Source organism: Barbus barbus, assembly GCF_936440315.1.
Source record: "Barbus barbus genome assembly, chromosome: 23".
Lineage (NCBI taxonomy): Eukaryota > Metazoa > Chordata > Actinopteri > Cypriniformes > Cyprinidae > Barbus > Barbus barbus.
The window spans coordinates 9,606,683-9,616,311 of NC_136751.1; the positions used below are offsets into that span (position 1 = coordinate 9,606,683).

General features: G+C 36.6%; 1 protein-coding gene across 1 annotated transcript; it reads right to left on the reverse strand.

The window, feature by feature from the left end:
* Positions 1-224: 224 nt before the first annotated feature.
* LOC306842690 (COX assembly mitochondrial protein 2 homolog) lies at positions 225-4,900 on the reverse strand. Its single transcript, XM_079373699.1, has 4 exons — positions 4,652-4,900; positions 1,349-1,489; positions 775-846; positions 225-442 (listed from the first exon to the last, which is right to left on the reverse strand). The coding sequence occupies exons 2-4, from the start codon at positions 1,427-1,429 to the stop codon at positions 359-361; spliced, it is 237 nt and encodes a 78-aa protein (XP_079229825.1). The 5' UTR covers positions 1,430-1,489; positions 4,652-4,900; the 3' UTR covers positions 225-358.
* Between the last annotated feature and the right edge of the window lie 4,729 nt (positions 4,901-9,629).

Consider the following 9,629-nt stretch of genomic DNA (forward strand, 5'->3'; position numbering starts at 1 on the left):
TGCTTTAAGTGGCCCACATTCGCATGCTATCTGGGGACAAGATGCCAATAAATGTGCTAATGAGAATGTTCATTTTGAACTTTTTTAATTGTAGTTCAAACAATCAAAATTTTGACATTGTTTAGTTTCAGACACTCTCCAGATCAGTAGGTCACATCTGGGATACAGATCACAGCCTGCAATTAAACATTATTAAATAAACTTAAGTTTCATCTTCAACTTGCTCTACTACCTTATTTACTGCAAGGGTCATAATAAATGAATCTTCACAGAAAAGCATTCCAAAGTGTCCAAGCACCCTAACCCCAGAAACTCATGTCTGGAGTAGTTTTGTCCTCCAAGGGGGCGATGTTTGATACTAGGGATGCTCTTTTGGTTGTTCTCTTAAACGCTGTCTCATTTCTTCTGCGTGGGCCTTGCTGCGCTCCCTCTTTGCCTGATACTGTGTGGTCAAATAGAGAGGCAAATGATTTAGCCCAAGACAGCAAGACAGAGGCTTACTTAGAGACTGATTTTACAAATCTTTTGATTTAGTGCCTCGGGTAAAATGATTTCTAGACTGAAAACAAGCATTTGAGTTGTTAATAAATGTGTGTGTGTGTGTATTTGTATGGAAGATGCCCTCCCCCCCCAGCAGAGGCAGTAAAAGATCACTCATTATCTCAGTTGCCATTTCTACTTTCTATATATATATTTTTTTGCTTCAGGATTTATTACACAATGACTATATAAAGTATACTAAGTGCAGGAAGTCACAAAGCCTCATGTCCTCACCTCTTTCTTGAGACAGTCCCGCATTGCACGGTCCACATCATTACATGTGCCAAAGAACTTGAGGACGTTATGCTATAGACAGAGCCAGACAATAATTACTTACATTTCTGTTTTCAAAGCAAACATAAGGTAAACATTTTGCACTGTCTCTTATTTGTGCACAGGTTTTATAACAGATTATCAGAAATTATACAACCAGAATAAAAGGTACAATCCAAAAAGTAGCATGATGCACCCAATACAGATTTTAATAGTTTACTCAGAAAATATGTCATCATTAACTTATCGTCTTGTCTTACCTGTATGACTTTCTTCCAAAGAACACAAAGAGTTATTAAAGCATAGAAATTCTTCAGATGTCTTCCTTTTTTGGTCCACAGAACAAAATCATGAAGGTATGAAATTACATGAAGCTAAATGATGACACATTTCATTTCTTGGTTTGCTTCATTCACAAAATTAAATTTTCATGTGATAGTGAATTTTTGCATTACTGCATTGCTTGTGGATTGTACAATTAAGGAGGTGAAATGTTAACTCTGAAAAGCATGTTTGCATGAGTATGTTTCCATACCTCCTTGTGGCACTGTTTGAGAAGTGTTATAAGTTGATTGCACTCGTCAGTATGTAGATGGGGCGACAGATCAGGATGCATCCTGAGTTAAGGCTGTATGTCTTGCAAGCTGTGACAGCACTTACCCTGGTGACTATCACTCTTAAAGTAAGATCAACGTGAAGAGGGAGGGGAAAAAAGTAAGTGCCTAAAATTTTCACAATACTGTACTTTCCTGGTAAGTCATTTTTGGATAACTTGTTTTAGTTCTTCTATGGATTTATGCTGTCTCAGTTGCCTTTGCACATTCATGTAATCCCTAATTATATGATGGTGTGTGGGACAAAGATATAATCATCTTCAAACAAAATGTTTTTGTGAATCATTTAATGTCCTTAAGACTGTTTCACCGTACTATACAAACAGTTTAAAGAAAAGTTGACCAAATTGGAAAATCTGTCATTGTCTACTCGCACTCATGTCATTCAAAATCCTTAAATTCTTAAAAACTTAAATCCATCTTTGGAACACAATTTAAAAGATTTTTCACATTCTCTCGTAATTGTTGTTCATCCATTGAAAGTCCATGCAATCAAAAAATAAAAATAAAAACATTGTAAAAGTAATCCATATGAATCAAACATCTTCTGAAGAGATGCAAACTCACTGCTTCTTGCACCTCAAGCACAGTTGAGCTTCCGTGTTTACCATATTTGATGAGCTTTATGTATGTGTTCAAAATAATAAAAAAATAAAAGCCTATATTAAATCTGTTCCTCATATAAAGTCAGCTTAGTTCACATGAATCATTTTTACAATTTTTCTTTTTTATATGTGACCCTGGACCACAAAACCAGTCATAAGGGTCAATTTTTCAAAATTGAGATGTATGGTTTGTTAGGATTGGACAATATTTGGCAGAGATACAACTATTTGAAAATCTAGAATCTGAGGGTGCAAAAAAAAAAAAATCTAAATACTGAGAACATTGCCTTTAAAGTTGTCCAAATTAAGTTCTTAGCAATGCATATTACTAATCAAAAATTAAGTTTTAATATATTTACAGTAAGAAATTTACAAAATATCTTCATGGAACATGATCTTTACTTAATATCCTAATGATTTTTGGCATAAAAATTTTTTTTATAATTTTGACCCATACAATGTATTTTTGGCTATTGCTACAAATATACCCCAGCGACTTAAGACTGGTTTTATGGTCCAGGGTCACATATATATACATTTTGATGCTTAAAGGTTTTGGTTGCATGGACTCTTAATGGATGGACATAAATAATTTGAGAAAATGAAAAATACCCTCATTTGTGTTCTGAAAATGAAGTCTTATCTGTATATGATAACAGATGTTTTATTTTTGGGTGAACTATTCAATTAATTTAATTCACTCAAACATATTGAAAAAACAGAAAATGTCAATTTTGCATTATTCATTAACGAAACTGACACACTTCTGTAAATCTGGCTGTTATCTGGCAATGCTGAATAAATAAAAATAAATAGGATGATTATCAGGCCAATGATATTAGTTTATCACTGCAGAAAACAAATTAAGAAATTTGACATGACATTAAGGATACTACTGCCTCCCCATCCCATCCCATCACTCATTCTAAAATCCTCTGAAATCTGGGACACTTACCTGCAACAGAAGAAAACATTTATTAATATTAATTCATTCAATACACTCAAATGTAATTCAAAATGTATTATATAAATAATACATGAAAGTGGCATTCACAGAACTGTTGATTATTATGACTTTACAATTCTCTTTATGACAAAAGACAGCAAAGTCACTTTTCACTAGAAATGTTATGTTGGACACAGAAGCTCTGACACGAGCTTCAACTCTATTTCTAAATGTATATACTCTTGAGGACTTTTCACACCGTGATGGACAAAAACACATTAATTAGAGACCATTTAATTCATAGATTTATAGTCAGAAATGTCAGGATAACTTGATAGTACAGTTGGCAATATGAGCACCAGAGCCTTTATGCAAGTAGAGAGCTTCTTTCATCCTCAATGACATCACAAAAATGCAAAAAAGAATGCTAACCCTGCGTTTATAAATGTACAATATGAAACGTCTGTTTATAAATACCAAAGGTTATTAGTTAACTATTTTAAGTGTAAAAAAGCCCTTTTTGTGTCTGGAAATCATAGACTGCTTTGTTGGAAATTTATGCGCACCGTGTCACCATAAAAGTTATTATACACACACTTGTGCTGGACAATATATTTAATATTATAATCAATTCCTAATTACATAATATCGAGAATATGGAATATTTTTGAAAATCAAGATTATTGTACCAGACGACACTAAAAGGCAATTTGACTCCTCCTGCAAACTAGCCAAGAACTGCCTTTGTGTTCCAGCTACTAGTTCCCCGCCTGAAACAGTATTTAGACCCAGTGGCAACACAGTGTAATATCACGGAGCATCTCTTAAAACAGAAACTGTTGATTGACTTGTGTACTTGCTTATGAAAACTTAAGAAACACTTGCATATTTTCTTCCCCCCAGTTGCACAGTGAAAAATTATTTCAATTTATGTTTATTTTAGTACCAATATGTTCAAACAAGTGAATTACTTCGAGAATAATGTTTATATATCAATCTGATGATATGACCGAAGAGTTGTGATGTGAAACAAGCTGCTGTAATGGGAGCAAACAGTTCGTTAAGTGCTATTAATCATTTTGTCCAGCAGATAGCAACAGATACCACAAACCAAAATGATCATTTGTAATCCAAATTTCAAAGTTGTCCGATGAGGTAATGTCCCTCATCGGTACATTACCAAAATCAACACGTTTTAATAAAAATAAGGCATTATTTATTAAGTGCTTCATTATGAATGGTGTATTTTGCATATATCAATGCTAAAATGCTTCATTAATATACTTTTAAATGTTCAATCTGAATGGTGTATTGGGATTGATAATATTTTCAAATTTAAAGCATGACAGGATAAGGCTGCAACGTAACAAATACTGGAAATGAACACCTTTTTTTGTAACCGTACTGAGAGAACTTTGTTAGTACTAATGACTGGGAATAAAAAGTGTGGACATTTTCTTTTAAATGCATGATAACTAATAAAGTAAGTAAAGTGACATTCTGCATTGCCTTTTTAAATGATTTTGTTTTGTTGCTGTCACACACGTTATACCTTTATTTTTCGGTGTATCTTTTGTGTAAGGTATGCGTGTTTATTATTTATTTATTTCAACTGTTTTGCCATGACTATTACGTCAATTACACACTGAAGTTATGAAAGGTTATCAGCTCACCAATGGTCTTATAGACGTTTCATCTGAGAACAGAGACTCCAAGGGCATCACAGTTCACGTGTTTACAGTGATTCAGAAAAGTATTGCGCTCAGCTCCTCATCTATATTTGATAGTCTGACAGAGATGTCAGTTATTTACTTTGTAATGTAATAACCTGTTTTAAAACCACACTATCCAACTAATCATTACATATGTGGTTTCTTCCTATGGTGCATTGCGTTCCCTCCTTCTTCTTCTTCTTCTTCTTCTTCTTCTTCCTGTTTATTCGCGGATCGTTCTTTTGGAACACTATCGCCACCTACTGCACTGTTGATTATAGCGTTCTCTACTCTTGGAATTGTATTTTTGACTTGCAAAAAACAGTCGATGAAACACTTGCCCTGCGTCCCAATGTTCATACTATCCATCCTAAATAGTATGTGAGTGTGTCCCAAAGCATAGTACGTTGAAAAGAGTCGCCAAAAGTCTTCTTCTTCTTCTTCTTCTTCTTCTTTGAGGTATAACGGCGGCTTGCATCCATGAGCGTTGCATTACCGCCATCTTCTGGGTTATTTTCTTGCGATGTTACTCCAGCTTATTTCCTCCAGCTTGTTTTCCGCGATCATATTCTCTTCATCAAACCTGCTCTAATAAAAAAATTACAAATATTTTTCTTGCCTTGCCTAATTACACCATTTTGCAGTATATATTTTATACCTTCCCCTGTCAACCCATCTCTTATTAATTCATCCATCATAATTCTCCTCTGTTCTTCATACCTTCTGCAATTTATAAGTACATGTTCTATGGTTTCTAATGACTGACAGTACTCACAAAAACCAGTAGGGTGCTTCCCTATAATCTGTAATGTACTATTTAAATTACTGTGTCCTATTCTTAATCTCGTCATCACTATTTCTTCTCTCCTAGTCCCTCCCCAGCTCCTCAATGTACCACCTTTATTTTGAATAGCATGCAGATGTCTTCCTTTAGCTTCCCTGTCCCACTTACGCTGCCATTCTCGAACTGCTTCTTTCCAGACAATACTCTTCCCTTCAGATTTTGACATTTTTATATTTACTTCAATATTCTCTTTTTTAATTGCTTGTTTAGCTAAATTATCCACTCTCTCATTGCCCAAAATGCCTACATGAGCTGGGGTCCAAATCAATTGGATCTCATTACCTTTTTTCTTTACTCTTGCATATATTGCTAATATTTCATATAACAGATCCTGCCGGCTATTGGACATACCTGTCCTGAGACTGTACAGTGCTGATAATGAATCACTACCAATTAAAACCTTACTTATTTTGCCCTCCTTCCTAATCCATTTTAATGTCATCATGACGGCATATAACTCAACTGTATACACATTTAGATCATCCGTGGTTCTTTTGCTTTCCTCACCTCCTTGATTAACTATAAAAATTGCTGATCCAGTCCTTCCTGATTCAGGATCCTTTGACCCATCTGTTTAAATCTGAATATAATCTCTGTATTTATTATCCACATATCTGTAGAACTCAGCTACAAGGTCTACACTATTGTCTATTGTTTTAATTCTATGTAATTCAAAATCAGCTTCCATGGTTTCAATCTTCCATATTGGAAAGTCGGGCCATACAACAGTAGGGCAGAACTCTTTTTCGCTCACCCTCAACTCTCTAGCTGCCTCATCTCCTATCCACCCAAAGCTAAACTTTTGCGCCCTTTCCTTTTCCCAGTTAGCTTGCAACACTTTCTTCGCAGGGTGACCATCACGATGTCCCTTAAGATTAATCCAATAATTTACCAGCAATTGTTTACGTCGAATGTCCAGTGGCATTTCTCCTGCTTCCACTTGTAGTGCACATACTGGTGATGTTTTTACTGCTCCTAAGCATAGTCTCAGTGCTTTAGCCTGTATTACATCAAGTCTCGCAAGTACAGATTTGGCTGCTGAACCATACACCACACTTCCATAATCTATCCTTGATCTTATTAAGCTTACATATATATATTTCAGTGACTGATAGGCCGCTCCCCATTCTCACCCTGACAGACATCTCATTGTATTTATTACTTTTTTACATTTATCCTCCACACTCTTTATATGTTCTACCCATGTCAACCTTGAATCAAAATGTACTCCTAGAAAGCAAAATTTATCAACTCTCTCCAAATAACTTCCATATAGTTTTAAATTAAAACCTTCATTGATCTTCCTCCTTGTTAAAAACATTACTTTAGTTTTTTCAACAGAAAATGTAAAGCCCCATTTTATTCCCCATTTCTCAACCTGTTGTATACCCTCTTGTACTTTCTTAACTATATGATCAACATTCCTTCCTCTTTTCCATATTGCTCCATCATCCGCAAATAGTGATCTCCCCATACCCGCTGATACATTTATATATATGTAATTTATCATTACTGAGAATAATGTGGTACTTATTACACTCCCCTGGGGCGTTCCATTCTCTGCTACATGCTTGCTTGACAAATCTGTCCCTATTTTGACCTGAATTGTTCTTCCTATCAAGAAATCCTTAATCCAGTTTATGCCAAAAGTCCCCGGATGGTCTACTATTTCAGGTCCGTGCACACTCTAATGGCTAAAATTGCCCACAATCCATTGCTCTTTGGTGAAGGATTCGGTCCAGAACTACAAACACGAATAAAACGCGAGAAGGGTCTGGCTGCAGACCGTGGGCGAGTGGAGCTCCACTCGCTAACAGGAAATACGTCACCTCCACATGAATAATTCAAAATGGCGTCGCTGTGAGTTCTTCAAACTTTAACTCAGGTAATTTTATCTTATCATTGCTACAATGGCGAACTGACGCTGTCGTAACGTTCAGTGCAAGCAGAACGCACAGGGTTTGGATGAAATTACGCACAAATGGATGAATGAACACGATGGAATTAGACATTTCTAGCGAGCAATGTTGAACTAATGCCTATTAACTGGGAGCAGTTTAGTGTTGGGGATAGGTGAATGCTACTCTCAGATCAAATGCAGTGGCATTAATTAATATTAGCATCAATAAGTCTAAGTGTTTCATTTTCCTTGTAGATGTTGGCCCTTCGTACCATTGTGGGCAGCATTGTGCAACACTTACTGCCATCAGCAATCTATATTTTAGTGGGACCTATGTGAGTTCTGTGTAGTACAATGAAGAAAGTAAGTCAGCTGTCTTTCTGTAGGGGATAAATATCTTTATTATGGACCTCCACATCCCCCCAACATGGCTCCCACCCTTGAATTGTGACCCTTTAGACAGTCTTCCTGTAAGGACCTAAGTTACCCATTTGTACAGCAACAAATAAACTGATTTGAATTGGCAACATAACATGCTTTCTTTAAGGTCGACTCCACAGAGAAAGATGCACTTATATTCCCGCTGTGGACACGAGGGCATTTTTTGCTATGTGTAAGTGATGCATGCATTCTAAGAAAGTTTGTCAAGCTACACCGTTGATGTTAAAAAGAAGCATACGAAGATTCCTTTTTGCAACTCTTATTGGAATATTCCACTTGACAAGTTACCTCATTGCCAAGACTATTCTCATAGGTGATGCTGCCACTCAAAAGAGGAATACTGTTCCTCGATTCACTGTATGCACAGCGGGAACAAGGCTTTGGCCACAAGCCCTACCGAGACATCTTGAGGTTACAACAGGATGATCTATTTTGGCAGTCATGTTCCCCTGACTTGCCCACATTAATGCAACTACTTTTGGCAGTCACGTTCCCCTGACTTTTCAATGCTGCTTAGGAAAACTGCACAGATATAGAACCTCCTCACGTTCAGAGGATGTAAGCATTGTTGGCATTTCATGTTCAACCAAACACTGAATGTTCTGCATTGTTTGTGTTCCCCAGCTGAATCATACTCTGTGTATTTAAATTGTAAATATTCCTCGTAACGCTGTCTTGATTTTTATTAGGGCTGTTACACAACAGCTCATTCCTGGGCCATGGGAAGAACAGTCAGGCTTGGATGTTGAGGTAATATTCATTTACAGTACAACATGTACATGTATAAGGTTGACCATCATTGTAAATTCTTCAAAATGGGTGTTCTTTCTTCAAACAGGGACTACCCCTACAACATTTTGGGATTGACTGTGGAGTATTCATGGTTATGGTGAGTTGCCAAGCTCATTTTCAGGATGTTTATTGATGTCCACACAACATCCATTGTGTCCACACCATATCCATTATGCCCATTAACGCTATTACTGAGCACCTCATTTTTATTAATCTTTGTGAATTTTTGCTCGTACACAGACATGGCAAAATATCAGCCTTTCTGCTTTTACAGTATGTCTGGTACATAACTATGGAGGCAGCATTTGATTTCACCATTGTAAGTGAAGTCTTAGTGTTAACATAAAAATGTTTAATGTTAATTGTTTTGAATTACCTTACAACTGTTCTTATGTTCAGGATGACATGCCATATCAGATGGCTGCTCTGCAATCCTCAGGCTGGCTCTGACATGCCAGAGATTTAACAACATTGTCAGCCAGGAGCATTTTCAACAGGAGGCACACTTCAGCTGGCTTGATAGTGAATTCAAGAAGTGTGGTTGCCACCTCTTGTTTTTTGTGGGTAATCTTACTCTCTTCCATTTCCAACATGAAACTTTTGACAGTTAAAGATGTTCATTTATTGTCTGAATTGTGACTTAATGTTCTGTCATAACTGTGTTTTGATTCTGAACAGGTGTAGTGAATTGGAAAATATATTCAAAGAGACATAATGAAATGTACAGAAAGCCGTACACCATCTCTAGGTGCAGTCGCCTACAGTGCAGCCAGCTTTACAAAGACTGTGGGGCTGGCTAGCAGGGAAATGGACAACGGGGAGTGCTTTTGGGGTTTTACTCCTCAGATGACCACCTTGGCTACTGTAGCTGGGATTGCTTTACAGACGATGGAGGTCTTGGAACAGGCAAAGTGTGTGTATGTGCGCACGCAGTGTGTCTTTACTGTAACAATTTTGGTTAC

Excerpts from the sequence above, each read along its gene's own strand:
- LOC306842690 (XM_079373699.1), bottom strand. The coding sequence starts at position 1,429 with ATGCATCCTGATCTGTCGCCCCATCTACATACTGACGAGTGCAATCAA. Across the intron at positions 847-1,348 it reads TCAAACAGTGCCACAAGGAG|CATAACGTCCTCAAGTTCTT; the intron begins GTATGGAAACAT and ends CTCTGTCTATAG. Across the intron at positions 443-774 it reads GGGACTGTCTCAAGAAAGAG|TATCAGGCAAAGAGGGAGCG; the intron begins GTGAGGACATGA and ends TTGACCACACAG.